Genomic DNA, 26,817 nt, shown 5'->3' with positions numbered 1-26,817 from the left:
GTTTATTTTTTATCCTAAAATAGGCCTCTATAAGAATTCATAGCATTCATAAAAGCTGACCTTATTTATTCATATAAAAGACATTAAAGAACAGAACATTGAACTATCATGATTACGTGTAGAGAGAGAGAAAGAGAAAGAAAGAAAGAGAGAGAGGGTGGGAGAGAGCACATAATTATAAACCATTACACTGTATAATCATAAAATTTGATAAAGATCAAATTAGGTCATTCAAACTTCATGTATCAGCATTATTTTCTATCGTCTCTTAAAGAAAGGGGGCGTGGGAGAGGTGATTACGTGCAGCAGAATCCGTACCGTACCCATAAAGCAACAACCCTCCAAATGTTATTATTTACAAACACGATAATCGGATCAGCGGTCCAATACCAAAGTCCATATTTTGACATACAAATATATATGACCGGCATGCGTAGATCTTATGAGTGCATGGGTATCAAGATCATCGTATATAAAAATCGGTTTATTCGCTTTGTCGTTGTCACTTTGATTTGTTTGTGCGGCTTCTGTGACGGCCTCATCATACTCTTCTAACACTGATTTAAAGGGACTTTTGAAAATCAAGATGGCAGATATCCAGGATTCAAACCCAGATATATACCTGACCGTCCCTCCACAGAAAGGGGAAAGGAAGCCCGGCCAACTAACTAATGCACAACTCAAACAGTATTTTGAAGAGGTTGGTATTTAGTATTTAGTTAGTGACGACCTCAACTGTTGTCCACTTGGTTGTTGAGTGTGTTCTTTTCTCGTTACTTGGGAGCTATTGTCTGCAGGCGCGGATCCAGGGGGGGGGCCGAACGGGCCTTGGCCCCCCCCCCCCCGCAAAAAAAAAAAAAAAAAAAAAAAAAAAGAGAAGAAAGGAAAAGAAGGGAGAAAGGGAAAAAGGAGAAAAAGGGAAAGAAAGAAGAGGATGAAGAAAAGAAAAGGGGGAAGAAGGAGATCGGGGGGCCGAAAGGGCCTTGCCTCCCAGGCTGTTAACTGTTAATAGTGACTTGCCAGTGTCACAAAATAATAAGGTATACACAAAAATATGCTCATCTGACCTTAATTAAACGCCTAAAACCCCTGAGCTTCCGGGGCCGGCTCCGCCGCCTCGACCCCACCAGGGGCCCTAAGGCGGGCCCCTGAATGCTTATCTGACCGTAATTTATCGCCTTAAACCCCTGAGCTTGCGGGGTCGGACAAGGTATCAAGATGTGTTTATCTGACCGCAGGCGCGTAGCCAGGGGGGGGGGGGGGCGGTCCCCCCAATAGGAAGAGGACGTAGGAAGAAAAAGGAGCAGACAAAGAACATATTTGATATTCAGACAAGGATTAAGAGTATAGAGAACGGTACAACGCTTCGTTTTCTTTCTCTAATAATACTACGTCAAAGCCTCGCGCAGGAGGGGAGGTGGGTGGGGGGGGGGGCTGAATTCAGACGAGCATTCAGAGGCGAGAACGGTAATACGAATCTTTAATGATTTAATGAAACGTAAAAGCTTCTGCGCTTCGCGAGGAAAAGGGGGGAACTGAAATCAGACGAGGATAAAGAGTCGAGAACGGTACAACGAATCGTCTTCTTTCTCTAATGATTTAATGAAACGTAAAAGCTTCCGCGCTTCGCGCGGAAAGGGGGAGGGGGGAACTAAAATCAGACGAGGATAAAGAGTCGAGGACGGTAAAACGAATTGTCTTCTTTCTTTAATAGTTTAATAAAACGTCAAAGTTTCCGCGCTTCGCGCAGGAGGGGAGGGGGGGGGACTGAATTTAGACAAGGATTAAAAGTCGAGAACAGTACAACGAATCGTCTTCTTTATCTAATGATTTAATAAAAGTCAAAGCTTCCGCGCTTCGCGCAGGAGGGGGAGGAACTGAATTTAGACAAGGATTAAGAGTCGAGAACTGTACAACGAATCGTTTTCTTTCTCTTATGATTTAATGAAACGTAAAAGCTTTCGCGCTTTGCGCGGAAGGGGGGGAACTGAAATCAGAAGAAGATAAAGGGTCGAGAACGTTACAACGAATCGTCTTCTTTCTTTAATAGTTTAATAAAACGTCAAAGCTTCTGCGCTTCGCGCAGGAGGGGGGAGGGGGGACTGAATTTAGACAAGGATTAATAGTCGAGAACTCTACAACGAATCGTCTTCTTTCTCTAATAATTTAATAAATCGTAAAATTTTTCGCGCTTTGCGCGGGAGGGGAAAAACTAAATTCACACGAGAAATATTTTCGAGAACGGTACAACGAATCGTCTTCTTTCTCTAATAATATAATGAAACGTCAAAGCCTGGGAGGGGGAAACTCGCCCCCCCCCCCACCGCATTACGTCACTGTTGGTCACCATAACGTACCCATATTTGGCTCGCATAATTTCAAATTTGGGCCCCCCCCCCTAAAAAATCCTGGATCCGCGCCTGATTGTCTGATATACGTAAGGTGCTCTGTTTACTGTCCTATTTAGTGAAAGTAGTAATATATAGTAATAGTAGTAGTAGTAGTAGTAATATATAGTAATAGTAGTAGTAGTAGTAGTAGTAGGAGGAGGAGCAGTAGCAGTAGTAGTAATAGTGAAGTAATAGTCCTAGTAATAGCAGTTGTGTATGAATACACAGTAGTATACTATATTCGTTGAAATATTATACTTCGACAAGATAGCCCACGGAAGCCTATTACCCATAGGGTCCTCATACTATTCCATTGTAAAAGTTGAAGGAAACCTCACCCCAAAGTATAAGTATAGGTATTCTGAAAAAAAAGAAATATTCCTGTCCTTTGATGTACAATATTCCTTTCGAAAATATATAAGAGATATTTAAATGAAGATATTCTTGGCATGATGTGATGCCTTTTAGCAAGGCATGGGCGCAGCCATTTTCTTGAAAATATGACGTACCAGGTGAAGTTGTACCTGTATCATGCACCAATTTTAGTTAGAAAGACTTTTAAAATCAATAACAAAACCCTTACTTTTCAATGAGGAAAATCATAGCTGAGGAGAAATTATATTTTGTGAAAAATATATAACAGGGGAACAATTGCAACTAATCCATTGAAAGATACTAAAATATAGCAGTTGACAAATGTTTTAATTTTGTAGAAACCTTCACATCCAGAAGAGTACAACTTATTATTCAATTTGCGTTCTAGCAATTGTAATGCAAAGGATAATAGCAGGTGAATTAAATGCTTCATCATCACACGCACCTGGGAAAGAAGCATCCATAAATTCGAATACATTTACTTGATAAACGACTTCAGTACCTCACGTTATCGAGAAACTGTTGATGCCCATGTCGTGGTGAGAAATTGTACATTATTCTTGCTTCATGCCTCTCTCACTTATGTGAAGAATCTTGTAGAATCAATGGGCAAGAACATAATACATCTCTCAGAATAAATAAAGTTATTTTGGGGTGTGGTTTCCTTTAATCATCTACGAAGTGAAATCCATCACATGAGCGGAAACATTATAAAAGGTTCAATTGATAATAATCATTACTTCGAATGTTTCCAAGCATTGGATTTTGATAAACTTGTCCAATCAAAGTTTGACCTTTGCAATAATGACAATAAAGTTAGTTTTTAAAAGCAATGAACATTCTCTTTAAAGCAATGTATAATTGTATTCAATGAACATCCATCTATTTTCTCCTTCCCTCAGGGTTGCCTCTTGGTACCAGATTTCTTCAAACCCGAAGAGCTTGACCCAGTCCGTGAAGGAGTAAAATCCAGTGTAGATGACATTGTAAACAAACTCTACGATGCAGGCAAAATCAAAGGTAACATTGTATTCTTATGCAAGATTCAAGAGACTAAGAGAGAGAGAGAGAGAGAGAGAGAGAGAGAGAGAGAGAGAGAGAGAGGTTAGGGGTAGCTACTGCTTAGTATCTGCATTAAATTATAATTACTAATGTTTGTTTTTATTTTTCTTCCGGAATGACTGCTCACATGACTGCGTATTAATTGAGCAGCTCAATCATAATCCATATGGTAACCCCGTCAGTCATGAACAGCCTGATATTAAGGGCAAATGACAGATTCTACCTTCCTTATTATTGTGTGTATCATTGTATTCAGATTCCATGAAAGTGATCCGGACGAATCATAATAAATTATGCTGAAGAAAACAAATAGCCATAAATGCCTGACCGAAGTCTAGAGAAAATGTTATGTTTACCGTGTAATAGTTCGGGGGCGTATCCATAATGACCCCGCGACTCCGGCAAAAATGATAAAAAGGGGGCGATGAACCAACTTGATATATCTTAGTGGTTCTGTTTAGATTGTTTTTGATGTTTTAACATTTACAGATTTAAAGTGAACACAATGTGTATCAATGTGCTTTCATTCTGAACCGAATACAATGATACAAAATTAAGTGAAATTGATAATTTTCAGACTTGCATAACATCAAAGTAAAGCAAACATTTTGTAATTGTATTTATTATAATTTATTTCCTTCTCAACAGTACAATGTGAAACACAATGTATATATACATGATATGTGTAACAATTATTTCAATATAGAGTATACAGTAAATAATTCAGATACGGAACATGATGTAAAAGCCAGGTAAAAGACAACCCTTTCTCCTGGCAATAATTAATTGGTAGAACACTTAGCTTCATATCCGTCTCCGTTTTCCAAATATACTTTTATGCTAGACTTTTGACTTAATCGAAGTATTTTAACTTATTTCCTCTCTTTTCACCTCTATCTGATATTCGCTTTTATGCCATGTCTTAGACAAGTACGAGAATGTCGACCTGTTTCAGCGGATGACGTGTGTTGAGAAAGAGTTCCCTGGTGCGGCCGTACTTCTACACAAAACTGGGAGCCTTCCGCGGGTTAGTTAGAAAGGAAATCCTCTCCCCTTTTAAATTGTTTTCCTTCTAAAAAGCTCCTAAATGGCAACTCAAGATATCTCAACCGGGAGATGGCACATGACTGTGTCTGAAATTTCATGACAATTAAAAAACAAAAAACAAAAAACAAACAAACTTTTTCTAAATTTTTCCGGAAAGTGTTGCTGGTAGTGGGGGGTAGGGTAGTTACGTTCACCCTCCTTAAGCGTGATGCATTTTATTATATTTTACATTAATGATATGACAGATGTGGTTTGGCCAGGGGTGGGGGAAAGTAAATCCATGTCTTCTAACAAGCAGTCAGAATTTGGGTCTGTGAAAATGTACATCAGAAACTTGATAGAATCACGGTCTTCTTACTTTCAACATCGAGATTGATTGAGCTTTATATTCTATCATTCCTAACTATGGCAGAGTTTCAAAGATCTGTGGTCAGATGCGAGGTTGCTCAATGTGATGGAACAGCTGATTGGACCGAACATTGCTGGACATCCCGTCTGGAATCTACGCGTCAAGGTGAGAAAAAAATTAATAAAGTTATATTAAGACATAGAATTATTGCTGTGAAATGTTCATCAGAGTATATTCATATGCAATCATCAACATTGAAATTCAATTATGCATACAACAACTTTAAGAAGGAGTTTGTCGATCAGTTGCTTGCATGGACCTGTTATAAGGCATAGTCTTTTTAGCTAATGAAATTGCCGACACCTTAAATTTCAGTATGGTCCAAGCATATTTCTTATTATCATTCAGGACTAAAGGCCGAGGTTGTGACATCTATCTTTAATTTGTTTTCTTTAATTCTGCAAAAAAAATTCTTGTTATAGACACCCCAGAATGAAGAAGCAGTCGTCCCTTGGCACCAAGGTAAGTTTCAATAATAATGATTAAATGGTTCTAGGACACTTACCCCTTGGATAACCACCCTGAGACTAGCCACTCCTATGATAACCACCCTCTAGGACGACTATCCCTCTAGGAAAACTACCCCCAGACAACTACCTCTAGGACAACCACCCTCCAGGACAACTATCCCCGGGCAACTTCCCCTAGACAACTACCCCCTACGATAATCACCTTCTGCGACAACTAGCCCCGGGGATAGTTGTCCGGGGTTAGTTGTCCTAGAGGATGGTTGCCCTAGGGGGTGGTTGCCCAAAGGGGGTAGTTGTCTGGGGATAGATGTCCGGGAGGTAGTTGTCCTGGAGGATGGTTATCTGGGGGTGGTTATCTGGGGGTGGTTGTCCAGGGGGTATGTGCGCGAATAGCGCGTCCGGATACGGATTTAAATGCATATAATGTAATTTCCGACTTTTGGCAAACGTAATAATGCAACGATGTTTGTATGCAGAATTTTGTGCTCCACTTGAAGTACTTATATTTATTTTTTTTATTTTAAAAATCTTTTGTTATATATATTTTTTAAATTAATTATTCAGTCATTCGTTAATCTATCTATCCTCTGATTCTAGCTATCTATCCATCCAGCTATTGTCTATGCAGTATGCACATATAATGATGTCTCTTCGCCCCCTCGCTTAATGTTTGCAACTTGTTATAAACAAATTACTCTCAATACGCACAATACAAATACAAGTTATAAACATATTCCTGACACTTTGGATGTATCCATTAGTGTTCTCCTCTATGGTATAGCCCCTATATAATATTTATTTATATTTTTATTACCAGATAACGCGTACCTTGACCCTAGCGCCCTCAACGTACTTCAAGTGACAGCCTGGATACCTCTCCTTGATGTCACTGCTAAGAATGGTTGCATGCAGGTATAAGTGACTACGCCCCTTTGTATTTAATTGCCTCAAAATAAGGTAGCAACAGCCAATCAAATGCACCGATTTCGGTATCTTTTATCAATTACTGTTGCTTGATAGATCGTTTAAGGTAACGGGTTTTAGGAAACGGGGCACGAATACATTGTTATCTATAACATTAAAAAAATTTAAAAAGTCAATTTGAGCATGCAGCATTTTATCATCATTGGCTATGTGATTGGAAAATATAAATGAATCGTATCATATGGCCAATACTGACCTTGAAGTAACATATGTTTTCCTCTGTTATTATTGGTGTCAAAGAACAAGATAGAAGCCTCACCTTAATTTTGATATAAAACTTTACAATAAATTCAGGTTGCTCGTAAGGGTCATAGGAAAGGGGTGACGGCCAAGCACCGCTGCTGTGTGGGAGGCACGTGGTACGTCGAGGTCGAGGTCGAGGACATGGTAGAAACACTCGGCGTCGATATGGACAAAGACCTGGTCACATGCGATATGTCGTATGGCGGCGTCCTCTTCATGAACAATTGCGTTCCGCATCGCAGGTATATGATTATTCAAGAAGAAAAAAATGTGCCCCCCTCCCCCCCGAGTCAAGTTTTCGAGTTTTCGACCCCGAAGTCACCTGATAAAAGTTTTCTAATTTGTTGTTTTATTTTTGATTTTGCTTGTTTACTTGCCAGAGATTTTTTGTGTAAATATTCACTTCAAAATCTAAGAAAATACCTCGAAAAAAAGAAGAAGAAATGTGTACCCCACCTTGTCAATGCCCGACTAAAAGAGCACCTGAAGAAGACTATTTCGGTCTAGGATAAGACATTGGTAGTACAGAAACAATTATCCGACGCCCCTTCTCAAAAATATGAAAATAAAATCTATACATATATATCCAGACATGCATGTTGTCTTGGGTACTCAAAAATAATGATCGTAAACCTGAAATAAGAGTAAAATTGTGAGTTTCATATATTTATAACTTTTTGTGTGTCACGGTGTGTGTGCGTGTGTGTGTTAGGGGGGGGGGGGTTGGGTTGGTTACTTGCATTTCTTTCCCCCTCTCTATATTTGTCTCTATATGTCTTTTTTGTTATAGAACGTAGGGGGGGGGGGTCAGAAAAATTTAATCCGTCAATCTAATTTGTTTTCTTTTTATAATTGCATCAGTCTAACCAACTTGTCCAACAATATCCGGTGGAGCCTCGATCTGCGCTGGCAGCGACCCGATAAACCAAACGGTTTCTACGGGATCAAGGATAGTGTTTTGATGAGGACAGAAGGCGATCCGAACTACAAACCAAATTGGGATGAGTTTGAAAGTACCGATCACCATTCTGTCGCTAAGGTAAGTTTCGAGGCAAAGAAATATAATCTAGAAAAAATATGATCATGGTATTTAATAGAGATTAATATATAAAAATTAATGAATTTCAAATCACATTTGAGTTCCGTTGATGATTAAAGCAGAACGAGATGAACTGAAAATTTTTAAAATTCAAATTCAAAATTTAAATCACGAAAATGGGACTATCGACATTTTTGTATACCAGAATCACATTATCTCAAAAGTCTTGTAAGGTGAGAATCACCGTCTAAGTCGTTAACTCTTTTCTCTTGCAGGAAGCCTTCAGTGAAGTAAAAGATCCCAATGTGGAGATTAAAAGCGATGACGTCGATTTCGATACCACGATTACGGGACCATGGATGCAGCGATGGGAACTAGTCTTCCACAACAGACACACCCAAAACTTTAAACCAGATGACGAGTTTAATTGGGTGAAGGCTTAGGGGTCCTACAAAATAAATAGTCTGTCCGATATTCCTTTCTTTTCCATATACATCATAATTTGCACAGACCTGAAGTATGACTACAAAATATGCCCCCCCCCCCTCTTTGGACAAGACCCATAAAATGAGAGCTAGGATTTGAAACACAAGTTGGGGCTAGATATAGATATCAGCAATAAGGCTTATATACTGCATAATCCTTGAAGTTCTCTTGGAAATTGTGTGACTTTAAGGACATAACTGACATAGGAAGGGTACCTAAATAATTCATAAATATCCAACCCTGTCATAAATCCATCTTTTAAACTTGAAGCTTGCAACAATAGCAGACTACAATCATCCTGGTATATCGGGAAACGGTGGTATTCCCCGGGTGGTATATAAACCATCAAACCCATCATTAGGTAGATATTCATTTATAAGGTCGTTCCCCTCTCTCGTTCATCGTTCGATATCACCCTTTAACTATTTGAATATGCGAGTAGCCTTTATCTCTATTCTCAATCTCCTCATCTTAACTTTTCGTCTTAACATCAACGTTAATTTAAGCAACTCTCTTTATATATATATATAGGTAGAATTGTGATATTGAAACAACGTGGGTTGAGAGTCGAAAGAATATTGAAAACAAACCGAAGAAAAAGTTAGGAGGAACGGAAATAGTTGCTAGAAAAAAATCGTTTAAGTCAATAAGTGCAATAAGTCAGTTTGATTGGATATTGCAACTGTGTTCTATATGAGAAGAATATATTTTCTTATTTTTGTATTACATATAGTCAGAATTATCATAATGAATATTTACAAATGTGTTTGATGTGCGAACGGAGTTTCGAAAAATGAAGAGTAAATTTAAGTTCGATAGCCAGGGAAACGCCAAGCGTTGTCTCGTTTGCATCTCGTAAAGCGAGTGAAAACGCATTACACATTTACATGACTTGTATGAAAATGATGCAATTTCAAGCCTTCGTTCAGGATGTGAATTTTAGTTCTGGCAGTTTACACTGAGAACTAATGGTACATATATGTTATGGTTGTAAAATGAGAGAAAAACATTGATTAAGAATGCTGTTAATACTATCTCAAACTTCAGTGTATCATCTCTTAGATGTTGACCCAAGATGGTCTTGAACCTCTGATATCGCGTGTGCTTTTCACTGAAAGTTCATTGACCTGTTGACCTTTCATCCTAGTCAAACTTGACCTGTGGTTTGAAATTGGTGATCCTACCTCAAAGCTATAGAAATTGATGACGAGTACAGCATTATTTTTGGACAACTACAACGACGACGACGATGTTATCTCATAGCAAAACACAAAATCTTTGGGCGATCCAACTTCACAGGTTTTCGCACCTTCAAAGTCCCGCATATAATCTTTGTAAATATAGTTATAATCTACTCTTACCTTTTTATATTTTTATATTGCGAAATAAATTGAATTGAATTAAAAATGGAATACGAACCAATGTCATAACTTGTTGAAATACAAAAGTACGACAGTGTGCTTGTTTCACATTCATAAACACATTCGAGAATGTAGTGACGTGAAAAATGTCATTTTCTGCTCTTTAATCCACAAATGAATTCGAGAGAAGGGAAGCACACAAAATATTGACATAATACAGGAATTTCTGTCAAAATTCTAATCTAATATTTCTATCAATAATAGTTCTGTTGATCAAAAAATGCATTGAATAAAAAACTTTTATTCCGTACACAGATAAATAACTATATGATAAAATTATAATCACTTGAGTTGTTCTTATTTGTCAAGCATCGTAACTTTGTACAGACATGTAATCTCTCTATTAATAGGCTCTCTAATAATTAATTTGCAATTGTATTGTATATATCTTTGTGAAATGGATCGCAATTCAGCCATTGGCTGCGATGATCTTTTTAATAAAAACCATTTCTATCTATTCTATCTATCACCACTGGAGACTATAGCATATAATCTCAGTGTATAATAATGGAATTCTATTCACTGGTAACATCTATTTCTATTTCACCATGATTCGACTGTAACATTATATTACTAGTATTATATTTAGCATTGATGCACACCAATCTCAAACTCCTAATATTCTTGATATTTCAAATGATTAGAAGCAACCTTTGTTATCATATTATTTCATTCACATGTCATTATTAGATTGATTTTCATATATGAAACTAAATCATTACTTTTACATATTATTAGTGAATGTGAAAATTATAATGTGAAACAGAATATACCATTGTGAGATTCTCCTCATTATTCTCTCTCTTTCTCTTCTCTCTCTCTCTCTCTCTCTCTCTCTCTCTCTCTCTCTTTCTCTCACTCTCTTTTTCTCTCTCCCTCTCCTACCCTAGAAGTATTTGGGCCATTTGAATGTAAACCCCCTCCCCCTGCGACTACGCCTAGGATCTCATAAGAAGTAGACATACGTCGGTTCTGGTTTACTGCTGAATCTCTATATATCCAGTACCCATTTTTCATTTGAGACAAAGTTTCTTATTTATTATAAAATGAGAAATATTATTTAATGTTTACAATATCCTGAGAATCTCTCCCCCCTATATTTATTTATCAATTATTATTGTCATCATTATTATTATTTTTTTTTTGGGGGGGGGGGGGGGAGGGGCGTGTTAATGAGGTGCCCCCTCAGCCCCAAGCATAGCCACACCTCTGATCTCATCAGTAGTAAACATGCGTAGATTCTGGTTTACCGCATTGTTTAGCAAGGTTATCCGCAGACAGAATCTCTATCCAGTAGCCGTCTGGATCCTGAATGAAAGCCATCCCCTTCATCGGGCCTGAAAAGAAAAGAAGCAGTAAAGAAAAAAAGATGAGTGATAGAATAAAGGGAATAAAAGAAATGAGACGAGAGACATAGAAGACAGCGTTGAGGGAGAAAGATGAAGTAATAACAGGGATTATTGAAAACATGAGAAGGATAGGCATACAATTGGGTTTGTAAAACATACGAGTCCCACAGTAGGATTATAAATAGATGAAGATGCCTAGCGGGAAAAAAGAATGCAATCAACGATTTAGCGTCTGACAAAATTCAATCGATGAAAAGCGTTTACAATTATGAGTAATTGAATTTGTTCAACATCATAAAGAAGGAATGAACACCAAAACAGATATAAAAATAGACCAGGATGCGTAACGAATGGTGATTTAATAATGTCCACGACTTAATCTTGTTTTTGATTTACTTAAAATGGTAGGAAATTACCTTCATCAGGCTTCATGACAAACTTTACTCCTTGCGTTCGGAATCTTTCACATGCAGCATACACATCTGGTACAGACAATCCTATATGACCTGGAGATAGGAAAAGAAAGAGATGTTATTGTATCCATTCGCGTTGATCAAATCATTCAGTACTACTGTTATTTTCCAGTATACAAAATGGTACACATAATTATATCCGAATCCGATATCCATATTTCTTTACATTCTCAAGTCAAGCATTTATTATAAAATCTAGATTATATATTCAATTTGATTTTCAGAAGAGAACTTGAGAATAGTCATTGAAATCTTTACTTACCGAATCCCTGGGGTTCTGTATTTCCATTATGGTAACCTGTAAACGTCTCGTCTGTATCAGTGCCATAGATACTACAGGGGGAAACGGAGAGAAAAATACTGCCCATTTTTCGGAAAACGAGATGGTTTATGCTGGCATACTGGGTACACACTGAAATTACCGTCGTAATTTTTTGATCATCAATTTGTTTATTCCTTTCCAATTCGATTTCGATTTATATATCGGCATGAGGTACGAAGCACTTTCTTTCCGACACGAAAAAATGACCTAGTTACCCATGCACCCATTTCTTCTTTTCAAAACAAACAATCACTCTTACTATCTGAGCTCGATGGTGGCGGGTTGCATAAAGGTCCATCTTATTCTCTTCGTCTCATCTTTTGGGATAGCTGACTCCTCGGCGTAACCAAGGAAGAATAAAGAAAACTTCCTCTCAGGGAAGTCCAGTCTCGTGAATAATCTGAAGATAAACAATGAATCGAAGTTCATGTATTTAGATTGATTATGATAACACCAATGCCAAAATAATACAGACAGCCTAAGCAACAATAGCGGATCAAACATTGTCTGACTGGGTGGGGAGGTGAGGGGGGGGGGGTGGTACGATGCAGGCACGTAGCCAGAGTTTGATGTTGTTTTTTTTTTTTTTTTTTGGGGGGGGGGGCACATACAATCATGTAATCGATCGAGGTAAAAAAAAAAAGGGGTCTAAAAAAGTGAAAACGATCTTGGAAATTTAGGGGGGCACGTGCCCCCCCCCCCCCGTAGCTACGTGCCTGGTACTATGTTAAAAAAATCTGTTACGATACCATTATAGCAGACGAAGAAACAAATATAATATTATTAAACAAACAAAAATCAGATTTTGCCCTTTTTAATCACGTATAACTGAAGTTATATATACATGTATGTATATTTTGCCCCGATTATGCACTAAAAGGTTAATGCTATATATAACATGTAGTTTACTACCAACCTCATACCCAGCACACGAGTGTAGAAATCGAGAGATTTGCGAGGGTCCTGAATGCGGAACATTGTTTGCTGCATGATGAAACCCTGTTTGTGGTAAAAAAAAAAGGGTAATGCAAAGTATTCAAATTAGACAGTGTTTAAACAAATGTCCCGCGACTATTTATATGTTCAATTTATTCACATTCATTGTTTACATTCAATATGTAAAAATATGTAAGAGAGAGAAGAGAAGATATTGAGAGTGTGCGAGACAAAGCTAGAAAATAATAAGAGAGAGAGAGAGGGGGGGGGGGGGGGGGGGGGAGAGAGAGAGAGAGATATTTCGCATTTTGTCTGACCAGTATATAGGCCTATGACCGCCCCGCCCCCCCCCCCCCCCCCCCCCCCCCCCCCCCCACCCCTCCCAACGACGCAAGTTACCCTTCGATAACTGGAATCATGCTAAGTCATTGGTGTAAAGGTTATATTTGTTCTTATAAGTGATTTCTTTCGAGGTTTAGCGGCAATGAACTCTTTGACAAATATTTGATCATGAATCATAATAATGACGAATGATTATGATGAATTCTATGAAGGCTACATGTACATGTATATACGATCTCACTTTATCTAGATCTACAAAAAGGCAATTACAAAAGTATACTAGGTCTAGGCCTACCTTCCCAAATAATATTGAAGAATTACAAAGTGTGATTTTTTTCTCACGAAATTTGGACAAAGCGAATTATGTTAAATCTGAAAGTAATACTATAAGAGTACTTGAAGAAATATATTCAATACATGATCTAAAAGTAGTACATTGTGAGACTTTTACTCCCATAAAATCGCTGGTAATATCGCAATGTATGGTCAACACGGGCGAGACAAACCGTCTAAGATCCGTTGTTGACCATACATTGCGAGACAAACGAATATGACCAGCGATATTATTTTCGATACTACATCCGCAATGAGTCATATATTTAGCATTATAAACATAACGCATGTAATTACCTTTGTAGATGGGTCAGGGGTTGCACAGTACTGACTGACCTGCTCCGCTTGCAAGGAATTCACTTGCTCTGCCATTTTAAGACTCTGAAGATGATATCATATAGTTGATTTCTGATATGAAACTTTTGTAACAGCGCAAAATATACTGTATCACAACACTTTTAGAGCTATATTGGTTATACACCTTTTGATTCGGGCGAGTCGCGTACTCAGTATTGGGGTATAACAATACTCACAGATAGTATGCATCTCGGTTACATCCGTATAGTTCCACTGTTTGCATTAGTTTAATTTTTCATGGCTGAGTAAATATGAATGAATTCCGGAAAATGCACAAGGCCGTTTCGGGCCTTATCTTTTTTAGACCTCCAATGCCATTTCCACATTGTGACGTAGATCCTTTTATGGGGAAGTGCAAGATATTTGGTAATTTGGTTTTGTAGAATTCGAAACATATATTGACATCAAATGTTCCTTTTCATTTCATATTTAATCTGATAAAAGCTCTAGTAGGACCATCAATCATTGGATATGAACTGAAATCATAGATGTGGTTTATGACATACAGGACGATAGCTTGGGCTTGCACTTATTACCTTGCCCTTAAAAATGAGACATATTTAATTTGTCATGTTCACTTATTTGTAGCCCTTTTTAAGAAAAAGATGAATAACTACTGAACAGTAGCGTATCTAAACGTCTGGGGGGGGGGGGGTCATCTGAGCCAATAGTGAATAAACAAACTGTAAAAAAGGGAAGAAAATATCGAGACCGAAAGAAAGAAAAAGAGAAAAGCTGGAAAAGAGAAAACATTAAAGAGACGAGGAAGGAGAGAGAGAGAGAGAGAGAGAGAGAGAGAGAGAGAGAGAGAGACAGAGACAGAGAGAGGCGCACATGAGTGGGAGTGGGTGCAGGGGGTACATAAAAGTGTAGTATGAAATTAAGTGTGTGACAAACTAACTTCAATAGAAGGGCAACTCTTCTCTTTACTCCCCTCTCGCCCCCCCCCCCCTTTTCCTCTCTCTCTTACTCTTTCTCTCTCTCTCTCTCTCTCTGTCAATCTATTATTATTCTTGGTACTTTATCTCTTTCCCACCTTCTTCTTTATTTTTTTTCTCACGAGAACAATAATACTTGTAGATTTATCCTTTTATTTCAGAATAGTAATCAATTTTTTTATTTCATATCAAAATGCAAGAAACAAATGATCTCCCTTCATGACAGTTTATACATTTGTACAAATAAATTTCAGGTTGTACTTCTAATGAAAAAAAAATGATCATAAACTGCAAAAATAATTATATTTTAATACATAATTCACCTCTGCCCTAATGCCCAATTGGTATAATGTTTAAATCAACAACTCCTAGAAACAAAGTATTCACTCAATTATACATGGGTTGTTCATGTTTTTAAATATAAATATCTGTTTATTTCATATTTAAAGAGACAATGAAAAGACAAAGGAAATAAAATCTTTTAAAACATAACATTTTTAGATGCTTTTCACCAAGGTATGATTGTTCACATAACATGATAAAAATTGAGATGTCACTTACAGCACTTAAAAAATATCTATATCACCTTTCAAATGCAACAGAATAGCCGAGTTCAACTTGAACTCTGCAAACAGCGGAGTGACGGAGAACATCAAATTTTGCGATCGATAAATTATGTTTAATAATTTTCACATTCATAAGGTACAGTCCCATCAAAGCTTGATATTTTTTGAGTACGCAAAGCAAAAATTGATAGTGTCTGAGATTGCAATCAATATTTCTTGAAAATGTTGTGATCGTTTGGATTCAGGAGCGATGAAATGTCCCCAAGGAGGCGGAGCCAAATACTGAATGGTGACGCTGCAGCTCATAAGCAAATGAGGCAACCTGCGCATCTATACTACTTTATTTGTCTATGGTCCAACCCTGAATCCAATAATGCTCTTATGTGTCGATTACAGCGAGGCTTTGTGATTGTAGCAATAGCACTTCAATTATCTTGCGTTATTCCAGCCACTGTTAGACAAAGTCTGGCAGTACAGGAGGGTGTGCATACATGTATTTGTACACCCAGCAGTGAAACAAAATAACTGGTTTCTATCATTCTGTCTTGGCCAGGTTGTTGGCACTAAGGATCTCAATCCAGTATCCATCGGGATCTTGAATGAAAGCGAGTCCCTTCATTTTACCTGAAAGATAAGAAAAAGAAAGAAAAAGAAATAAATCATCGGTTAAATTGAAAGAAAAAAACATTGTGAAAAAGCAGAGAAATAAATTTTGATAAATTCACGTCAAAAGGAGACACATCCATTCACGCAACCATATTATAAACAACTGCTGATAGAACAAGTGGTACATCATTGAAATGACATTCTGAAGAAGAAAAAAATTGTTTAATAGGATATTTTAATTCACCTGGGATGGTTTTGAAAATGATGTTATGTTTATTTTTAGTGAAAATATTTTTTGTCATAATATATTTTAAAAACTGCAACTGAATTATCTTGTTCCCATGGGCTTAATTGGCTCCTAAGAGGCTAGAGAAAAGGCTTTGATTTAAATCAAGCGCAATGGTCTTAGTTTACTGAATACTCAAGTATCCTGACTGAATTAGAATAACAATTTATTTTTGTAATGAATATAATTGCCACTGTTCTTCTATAATAATCTTAAATTATATATACAAAATTATATCCAGTAGCACTTTTCCAGACTCTAAACCTCGCTTCCCTCAAAAAAGAAAAGCATACAGGAATTTGTTTAAAGCTCCTTTAATAAATCAACATGAGAGAAAATAAAAGTTTATAAAACAATGAAGCAATTCATACAGAGAACATTAATTTGCTGCAACATTCTCCAATACAATGTCTTCTTTAAAGCTAAATAATAATATTACCATTGTATTTCTTGAAGTTTGAACATTATCAAAATGTCAGTATTCAAGTTTTTAATACCAAATAAAGAAAATACAAATCAACCTCGCTAAATAACTAACAAAGTTCAGATGCACAAACAATTCCTCAGTTTAAGTACATAGTGTTATGATATGCAATATCCGGTATCAGTCGTAATTGAATAAATAACATGTACATGTATGCTATAACAAACCAGTCTGCCGACTCTCTATTATCCTGAGTTATCTACCATTACTAAGATCCTCAAACTCATCATGGTGGCAGCAGTGGGATTTGAACAAACGCCATTGAAATGACTGGTACAAGTACAAGTATTGTCAGTTGAAAAGACTTTTCCCACCTGCATCAGGCTTCTTGATGAAGTTCACTCCTAGCTTTTCAAACCTCTCACAGGCAGCATACACATCAGGTACAGATAAACCAATGTGACCTGTCATTGGGAATTAATAGGAATAACATCAATGGAAATGTTTTTTGCTAGAATTATAATATATCTAGGGTTTAATTTTGGAGCTTATTTTTAATAAGTCTTTTATTTCTAAGTTGAAATCGCTCATTTAAAGGCCATCAGTACTAGTGTAAAGGATGGATTAGACCACCCTGCAAGGTCACTGGACAGTTGTTAATCTCATCAACCCAGCTTTCAAATAATATAAGAAAAAGAGGATCATTGGGGACCAATGGTCAACGAATAGGCATTGTTTGTTATATAGAGGGCACAAGTAGCTACAAGAAGTGCAGTGGGGCTTTAATATGTTTTACAATGTTCCAATTTGTACGCTGTACGCTTGTGTATTATTTCAAGCAATTGCTCGATGTCCAGTGCAGATGCAAAATGTCTCTGTCAATCAGAGGTTTGCTGATTGCATCTTGTTCATGAAGGCTTATTTTGTTTTTCTTACTTTTTCAAACTTAACTCTAAGGTTCCTTCCTGAATTCATATCAGTAAATATGACATTTAATGAAAGCTACTCACCAAATCCTTTAGGCTCCTTGTTACCATTATGGTAGCCTTCAAATTTATCATCCGAGTCTGTACCATAGTTACTAAGAGATGATTAAATTTAGACAAAAAGAAATAGATGAATATTTGACAGGGTGATATATAGTAAAGCACCTAAAAACATATGAAAAAATATTGAGAAATTTCCCCATATTAAATTTGTGATTAAAAAAAATAATGATGTATACAACTAAAATTAGTCTAGATTACTAATTCATGTGTTAAGGTGTACTGCCATCAACAGTACGGTTCAGTCCAATTTTCTATATTTTCCTTGATGTTCATGACATGTACAATGCAGCAATGTCACACAGAATGGTGAATGTCTATCACCTATCATCTTTTCCAACAGTTTGTATATGCCATCTCATTCTTTTTTTGATAGCATATTTTTAAAATAAATGTATAAATTAATCAGAGGGCTTTACAAATTTTCTTGCCAAATATTGCATATTTTTAGATGACACACAAATCCTAAATGTAATATCTCAGATACTAATAAATTTGCTCTATCAGCAGAGCTCACCTGGAAATGTAAATGGTAACAAAATGCCAGTGGGATATAGGAAAACAAAAAGATAAGTGATTAGTCACTTTTCTATTGGCAATTTTTCTCTGAGAGAGGGCAAGTGGATTTTTAGCACCATTGCTTCTACAAATCATAATGCTAGTTCTTACTATGTGAGCTCTATTGTTCCAGGCTGCATGAATGTCCATTTAATTCTCTCCTTCTCATCCTTGGGGATATCAGCTTCATTGGCAAAGCCCATGAAGAACAGGGTGAACTCCATGGAGGGGAAGTCAAGCCTTGTCAGTAACCTGAGAAAAACAACATAGAATCGTAGAGGTAAAGATAGCATAAATAGTAACTGAACTAAGAATTCAAGTCAGTATTAGAAATACAAATAGTGGTGTTCATTGGTGTTCATTCCCTCTTCTTTGACAAATAGAGGATCACGATTTGGGATAATAATAATAATACTAACATTTATAATGCGCACATATCCACCCCAAGAGATGCTCAAGGCGCCTAACAAGGTAAATACATTAAACATAAGAAAGTACATGAGAAGTTACAGGGAACGAAAATACTTTAACATAATATAATATAATTAAACAACGTTAATTACGTCAGATTGTGAAATACACTACGTCTTAACTAAGGAATTCAGACATTAGATAGGTTTTCAAGTTCTTTTGGAACAAATTTTGATTGAATGGGGTAAGGAGTTCCATAACCGGGGTGCAGCAGCTATAAAAGCTCTGTTACCCCAACTCCTCTTTGTTCTTAATTGTATTAGCTTTGTTGAATTGGAGGAACGAAGACCTGCACGAGAACTTGAAGAAACATTAAGAAAAAAGAGAGAAAGAAATACATTACGAAATGAAGACGGATCACAGATACAAAGTGATTGTGAGCCACGTCATATCTGGCTTGAATACCAACAAATATTAAATTCTGCATAATCAAAGAATGATCAATTATAATATCTTGACTCTTAAGGTGTTAGAGTTTTCAAGGGCTCCTGCTTCATTGTCAATTTACAATACAGACAATATTAGCCTATTTGAAGAAAAAGAGAAGAAGAAGGAAAAAAACTAGATGGAACTTCGACTGCGCGCAGTCGAAATGATGCCTCCGTCATAGAGCAATTTACAAACCAAAAGAGAAGAAATTTTTCAAATTCAAGTTCAATTGTAATCCATTAACAGGTTCTCAGAATATTGTGATTACAAGCGATTTCTCATATACATATATGACCCTTTGATCTTTGACCATCAATCTGTTCTAATGATAATGCGATCACAAGCTATTTTTGCATACATAATGAGCCACATGACCTTTGACCTTGACCTCATGACCCCAAAATCTAATCAGTTCATCGGCTTCGCAAGTAACATACATGACCTAAGTTTGGCAGGAATCCTTCAATCGGTTCTTGAGATAACGCGATCAAGAGCAGTTTTTGCATACATAATGAGCCCTGTGACCTTTGACCTCGTGACCCCAAAATCTATTCACTTCATCGGCTCTGCAAGATACATACATGACCAAAATTTGGCAGGAATCCACCAATCGGTTCTTCGGATAACGCAATCACGAGCTGTTTTTGCATACATAATGAGCCCTGTGACCTTTGACCTTTGACCTCGTGACCCCAAAATCTAATCAGTTCATAGGCTCTGCAAGATACATACATGACCAAAGTTTGGCAGGAATCCATCAATCGGTTCTTTGGATAACGCGATCACGAGCTGTTTTTGCATACATAATGAGCCCTGTGACCTTTGACCTTTGACCTCGTGACCCCAAAATCTAATCAGTTCATCGGCTCTGCAAGATACATACATGACCAAAGTTTGGCAGAAATCCATCAATCGGTTCTTCAGATAACGCGATCACGAGAACGGGACGTACGGACGGACGGACGGACAACCAGAAAACATAATGCCTCCGGCTACTTCGTAACGGAGGCATAAAAACATCTAATACTTTGAAAACAACAAATTCCATACCAACCTTTACTTTGTTTCACATTTCAATTTATGTAATAACAGTAATCAATTACATGTATTTCATTACATTAGAATGTTCTTATGACACCATACACCTAGCCAAAATCTAAATTTGCAAACAGAATAATGGGCATGTTTTTTTTGTTCAACATCTCAAATAGGTTTCCACACTTTTACAAGAACAGGGCCCTTTCATAAGTACCACCTCTTTTTAAGTCTTTAAATTTTACTTGGCATTTCTTCACAAAAAATGAATTTAAATGGGTCCAATCCCAATTTATATGGACTTTTTATTTGATAATTAAATAAAAACAAACTATACAGTACCTCATTCCCAGCACCCTGGTGTAGAAATCAAGGGACTTGCGTGGATCTCGAATTCTGTACATCGTCTGCTGCATAATAAAACCCTGAAGAGGAGGAGAAAAAAATGAAGAAGAGAGAAAATCTTTAAACATTATAACTGGATGCTTCTGTATGATTATACATCCAATCGTACTAAGTACTTCAAGGCCTATTCAAGCCAAGAAAGAAGGATCATACATCGTTTCTGCGGATCGCAAATATAAAGATAAAGTTGAGTTCTGGTCATGCGATTGCCTTGTGAAAGAAACGGTGTGGAATCGATCAGAAAAGGTTGATCATAAAGTATTGGTGTGTACTGCAAGATTTTGAAGTTATCAAAATGATAAGAAATTTGGCCCAGTCTTGGTAAAGTTACAAGCATTGTACACACAAAGATTTATATGGGGCTACACAAACATGTGGCATAAAAATCAGTCCCGATTTGTATGCTGTTAGATGCCATATTAATATTAATGTGTTTAATGAAGAGCCATGTTTTTCAGGAAACTTTTTTAACTGATGTTCTCTCACACATTCCACACTTGCATAACAACAATGATAACGCTCACAAATTATTTTTCACCCCTTACCAGAACTCAACCTTCTCTTTAACTTCATGCGAACAGATATTTATATGACAATCATTTGCAATATTCATAGAAATTGAAGATTTGATTTTGCCCTTATTTCAGTGCTGAAGATGCCTTGCACACACTTATTGAGGTCTTGTCCAACAAGAATAAACAGATTTAAAGTTCCATTTTCTGGAATTTTGAGTGTAAGAAATAAATACATATTACATGTAACAACTAACATGTAGGGAACTAGGCCAGGGTCTAGGGATGACAAAATGAGGTCTAAATGCATGTTAGTCTCACATATTAGCATAGTCCAGGCATAGTCATGGAACAGTCAATAATGTAATGACCAAAATGATTTAAAACTAGAGTCTAAATCTAATGTCCTTTCCTAGTCTTAGTTAGATTAGGGACGTGATAGAGAAGGACTGGAATCAAGCCGCTCTCCTTTGACCCCATGCTCCAAGCCGCATTATCCTAAAATATTAAGTTTTGACTTTTTGTCAGGATGTAATTTTACTTTTACCAACTCTGGCACATAAATTATAGGAAGGACAGAGTACTAAATTTGAAAATGTGTTTGATGCACTATTCCCAAAACAATCCCCATATCATTTTTTGTTATTTACACTAAAAAAAAATTTGCCAGTAATTTAATATTTTGTAATAAATGTAAAACTGGTGCCTGGCTTCCGAAAGTCCCGCAGTACTAGAAGAGCGGTTCGGAGCATGGAACTTCAAAGGTTAAGCCAAGTAGAATGTAGACCAAAAGCTTCAGTCTCTCTATAGACCTATATCGTTGTTTGTTCCACTGAGACTACGTCTGGCTCCACTAGACCTCCGATTTGGGGAATGTCAACAAATGTCAGTTTTATTAAGAAATGACCCATATCAGACAGTTATTTCTGTGTTTAAGTGCAATGTTACACATCACATTTAATGTACGCTTTAGAACTCACGAATGTGTTTGAATAAATTACAAGAGTTTCGCCTCCTTTCTTTCACCTCCCTGGCTAGATCTAACTTTAGTTAAAATAAAAGTTTTATTAGATTAAAGTTAAATGCAAAACTAAAACAAAGTAAAATTAAATATTTCTAAAAACGATAACCAAGAATTTGTACCTGAGTTGATGCATCAGGTGCAGAGCAGCATGCTTCTACCTTCTCAGCCGGGAGAGCATTCTTTGATTCGGCCATCGCTGGTTCGTCTCTTTCATAAATCAAAATAGAAATCGAAATATAAATTTATCAAATAGAGTCAGTCAAGCGGGCAGTCAAGTTCTACGATGTACTGTTACGTCATGACACAGCATTTACCATTGCTAGTAGTTGCACGCTGTGCATTGCCGATAGAAAGTCACGTGACCAACCTTCGCCTATGTCAGGTGACACCTATCCCCCCCCCCCCTCCCCATCCACTCAACAGAACAAGCGATTCTGAAGTGCTGTTTTGTTCCGATTATAGACCTATGGCATTTAAATTGATTTAATGCACACCGGGTAGCATCATTTGCTTGCATGCAAGTAGGGTAAGCTAAATTTATTTAAAGCAGTCATTTTTAAATGTGAAAGGTACCTGGTAGTGGCTATAGATCTAGCTCTTGTGATTGTGGCTGTGGTTACCCGCCCTGGTCTCTGGAAGAGGAAATGATACACCGGTAGTCGGTACGCTCTCTGTGATACGACAGCCGTACGGAAGCTACGTGCAGCGAGAAGGCGACTTATTGAACTCGTCATGCTCATGGCCATGGCGCATTGGTGCCTCGACCGGTTAAGTTCACACAGACAGTGTCTCAATTAAATGGCACCCATACTCCTGCGTAAAGAGAGGGGGTACATAAAATCTAAAATGTGTTTGTAGTCTACCTTCGGTTATCCTTTGCTTTAGTATGTTTTATTATTTCTGGTTCCTAACTCCAGTCAACACCAGCAGTAACATAACCTGTACTCCTGTATTACTACTACTATAATATTATGTTGTGTAGTTGTCATTCGGCTGTGCACAGGGCGCGCACGCGCGGGTTATAATGTTGTCATAAATAAAGGACTAAAGTAGGCTACAGACTTTGAACTTCTTGTTTCGAAAGTAGCATTCTTTGGAACTTCAATTGACATTATATGTTTAATTGGGTTAGGAACTTCCAAATGTGATGATTTATTTTACATTTTAAAGCTGAGAATCAGACAAATACATGTACTAAAAAATAATATATCTAGCGAATTTGTTGGTGGTTTTGTAGCACTTTATCTGACCTGAATTTCATCTGGGAAAAGTCTTCGTCGATATGTACCGTAACTGTCTGGTATTGGAAATCTTTAATAAAACTGACATTTGCCAACCTTCCCCTTACCCAGATACTTGAACCACAGGGGAATTAACAGACACCTTTCCTCACAATCTGGGTTATACCCAGTTTTCTGATCTAAACTTACCAGGGCTGCAGTGTCAACCCTCCCGCATTTGGAGTCTCATGCCACCACGCTCATTCTCCTGTCATCCCAATAGCTCGTAGCGGGAGACTCCCACCAGCACGTCTTTTCTCCAGCTCTTCTGCTTCCAAGTTCCATGTAAAATTTCCCGGTTAATGATAAAACCTCCCATCCAAAAAAAAACAAAAATGTGCTGCCTTCTCATAACGAGAGCTACTGAAATGATATTTGCTTATTGTTGCATAGAGCAGTTAGCACCAATTTATCAAGAATATTTCATGAATGGCCCAGAGGTCTACATTACACCTGTTCTAATAAGTTTGTATTGTCTCTACAGGTGTCATTGACTGACTGAGCTGTTGCCAAGCACCATAGGGTTTGAAGATGGCAGATTATGGTGCAGGCAAACAACAAGGGCAGGTAATTAAATTCTTAATGATCAAGAGAAAAGCAGCTCTAGAAGAAACAGAGCCAAACTATATTTTATTTAAGAGCCCTCATGAAGTAATTATAATAATATTCTGTTTTTTTTTTATAGTGCTTAATACATCTATGATGTCTCCAAGCGCTTTACAGATATATTATTACCCTGGTCATTGGATTCAATACTTGCCCGCACACACTGTGCCTATTCTCCACTCCCTGGGGAGCACTCCAGCCAGGCGTTACGTTGCTCAAAACTGTTTGACCAACAATGATGGTCGCTTCCTACCGGGTACCCATTTAACACTTGGGTGGAGAGTAGCAAGTGCAGGTTAATATCTCAATTGCCAAAGGATATTAGTGCCATGTCGGGATTCAACCCTCAACCTTCGCATCTCTAGTCAAGCGCCTTAAGCCACTCGACCCAACACTCCTATGAAACTTTTTCAAATTTATTGGTCAACTGTGTACCGGTAACTGTAACAGATGACTTAGGAATTATTGATTTTTAACTTAAATGATTGTAAATATAGCTGTATGTACTTTAACAAAAAAAAAGGATTTCTGAATGAACATGTAATTGCTTGTGAAAGTTTGTTTGCCTTAAATTTCTGCAAAAAAAACATATTACATAGAGGTTAAAAAGTCACAAAGTCTTACATGTAAGTCACAACGCCTTGAAAATCATGAAGGACTTTGATTGCACTTATTGTGTTTAAAACAAAAATCTTTGTACTTTTTCTACAGGACAAAATATTTGAATGCTCTGAATGCAAGTTGAGATACAGCTTTCGAACGAATCTCTGTCGCCATAGACGAACTATCCACAAGAAGGAGACGAAGAGAGAGAGGACCACCTGCACCTTTCCTGGATGCTCGGTGAAGTTCTATCATCGAACCAAACTTTTGTCTCATCTTCAACTGGCTCATGGTCAAAACACAGAGAAGACAGATCTAACTTTCCCCTCAATAGACAAGTTTCTATCGTGGAAAGAGCGAGAGGAAGCGGAGAACTTTCTATGTTTCACAAAGCAGGGAGGGGGTCTCAATTATCATTCTGTCATTCATCAGCACTACATCTGCCAGAGAGATGGAAAGTCCAGGAGACACATCTCAAAAAGTTATCCAGGCCCGAAGACGAATAGGACACTTCGGAGGGGTGTCGTAAAAACAGACTTGGTGTGCCCAGCCAGAATGTTAGTAAGACAGTATAAGAAGGATGGGAGAGTGAATGTTTCATATTACAAGTCACATTCTCACCCTATCTCACCCGATGATGTGGTACATCATCCTCTCCCAGATTCTGTGCGGAAGGACATCAAGAACAAGCTCGCCTCTGGCATGACAGCCAATCAGATCTACCAGCAATTTCAGGACCAAAGCTGTGGTCGTCTGCCCTCATCCACCATGCATGACATCAGATTAAAGCATATAAACAAACCCCAGATTCGTGCCATTCATCAACGTCTTCAGAGGAACCCAAAGGAAGTCGTCCAATCTCAATCAGACCCTGCATACAACGTTGTGGTAGAGGTACTCCACATTGCTGATACTTGTAATACCAGTAATGGTGGAGAAAGTCCTGACATAAATGTACAAGCTTCGGAGCAACAGAACATCCCATTAGATGTAAATACAAAGAGTGGTAACATTAAACAAGAACTACTGCTTTCAAAACCTGTGGCAAATCCTTTATGTGAAGCTACTGTGCCTTTGGACTATGGACCCAGGCTTCATGGCATACTAAGTGAGATCTTGGTGTTGATGGAGAATGAGAATGTTAGGAAGACTATGTTGCCCTGTGTGATTGAAGATCTTGAAGGAATGCTCTCTCTATGTCACCAAGAAGCAAACTCCCACAATGTGAGGCATGGTGAGGTGAGGTGAGGTGAGGAAGTGCTTTCCTTGGAGAAACAAAGTTAGCAATGTGAAAACGTCCTCTTATTAAAGAGAAGGATGAGTTCTGGGAAGAGGTGAAAAATAATTTGTGAGCGTTATCATTGTTATTATGCAAGTGTGGAAGAACATCAGATAAAACATGTTCCCTGAAAAGCATGGCTCTACAAATGCCTTCATATTCTAAATATGGCATGTAACATCGTAAAAATGCAATACACAGAAATACTTATATGCTAAATGATCAACCTTTTCTGATCGACTCCACAACGTTTCTTTCACAATGCAATCGCATGACCAGAACTCAACTTTATCTTTAAATCTTAGTATGTTATTAGTGTAAAATGTGAATTCTATTGCATCTTCATTTTTAAAAAAATAATCTTCCTGTGAGGACTGATTCAGCCTTGTTTATCTGTAATGCAGTATACAGTTTTAAATTTAAAAAAAAAGAGTGTTAATGTAACAACTCTCTTGCTATCACATGCAAATTTCAACAATTTATATATATATTTCATATATCCCTCATTTGTTCTTAACTCGTCAAGTTCAATTGACTTCCCTCTATTGAGCTATCATTTCAGATTCTATTCTTGCCACAGGCTTGTTTGCTTTATTATTAGTAGAAATATTATTAGTATTATCCTAATATTTCATTTAAATTTGTATGGCATTGGAATTTCATTTTAGTTAACTATACATGCATGCTACTTTCAAGGCATACATTGTATGT

General features: G+C 37.4%; 4 protein-coding genes across 5 annotated transcripts; 2 read left to right on the top strand and 2 right to left on the bottom strand.

The window, feature by feature from the left end:
* Positions 1-507: 507 nt before the first annotated feature.
* Positions 508-9,088, top strand: LOC100893311. The gene is made up of 9 exons (XM_030998376.1): positions 508-700; positions 3,668-3,785; positions 4,754-4,854; positions 5,287-5,388; positions 5,706-5,745; positions 6,571-6,665; positions 7,032-7,222; positions 7,842-8,023; positions 8,311-9,088. Exons 1-9 carry the CDS (start codon positions 587-589, stop codon positions 8,460-8,462), a joined length of 1,095 nt encoding a protein of 364 aa, XP_030854236.1. The 5' UTR covers positions 508-586; the 3' UTR covers positions 8,463-9,088.
* Positions 9,089-11,121: 2,033 nt separating this feature from the next.
* LOC577572 (lactoylglutathione lyase) lies at positions 11,122-14,222 on the bottom strand. Its single transcript, XM_777789.4, has 6 exons — positions 13,979-14,222; positions 12,987-13,069; positions 12,330-12,470; positions 12,011-12,081; positions 11,692-11,781; positions 11,122-11,263 (listed from the first exon to the last, which is right to left on the bottom strand). Exons 1-6 carry the CDS (start codon positions 14,051-14,053, stop codon positions 11,145-11,147), a joined length of 579 nt encoding a protein of 192 aa, XP_782882.1. The 5' UTR covers positions 14,054-14,222; the 3' UTR covers positions 11,122-11,144.
* Positions 14,223-15,126: 904 nt separating this feature from the next.
* Positions 15,127-23,283, bottom strand: LOC577630 (lactoylglutathione lyase). The gene is made up of 7 exons (XM_030999363.1): positions 22,912-23,283; positions 22,458-22,545; positions 20,740-20,822; positions 18,574-18,714; positions 17,869-17,939; positions 17,233-17,322; positions 15,127-16,166 (listed from the first exon to the last, which is right to left on the bottom strand). Exons 1-7 carry the CDS (start codon positions 23,082-23,084, stop codon positions 16,078-16,080), a joined length of 735 nt encoding a protein of 244 aa, XP_030855223.1. The 5' UTR covers positions 23,085-23,283; the 3' UTR covers positions 15,127-16,077.
* Positions 22,804-26,223, top strand: LOC100893170. Of its 2 annotated transcripts, none has more exons than XM_003726210.3 (3): positions 22,804-22,864; positions 24,103-24,185; positions 24,936-26,223. In XM_003726210.3, exons 2-3 carry the CDS (start codon positions 24,150-24,152, stop codon positions 26,073-26,075), a joined length of 1,176 nt encoding a protein of 391 aa, XP_003726258.2. In that variant the 5' UTR covers positions 22,804-22,864; positions 24,103-24,149; the 3' UTR covers positions 26,076-26,223. The 2 variants fall into 2 exon arrangements, with proteins under 2 accessions (XP_003726258.2, XP_011675603.2); XM_011677301.2 differs by lacking the exon at positions 22,804-22,864 and adding an exon at positions 23,084-23,168.
* Positions 26,224-26,817: the final 594 nt, after the last annotated feature.

Source organism: Strongylocentrotus purpuratus, unplaced genomic scaffold (assembly GCF_000002235.5).
Source record: "Strongylocentrotus purpuratus isolate Spur 01 unplaced genomic scaffold, Spur_5.0 spur5_scaffold_5, whole genome shotgun sequence".
NCBI classification, from domain to species: domain Eukaryota; kingdom Metazoa; phylum Echinodermata; class Echinoidea; order Camarodonta; family Strongylocentrotidae; genus Strongylocentrotus; species Strongylocentrotus purpuratus.
This window is presented reverse-complemented; position numbering and strand designations above follow the sequence as displayed.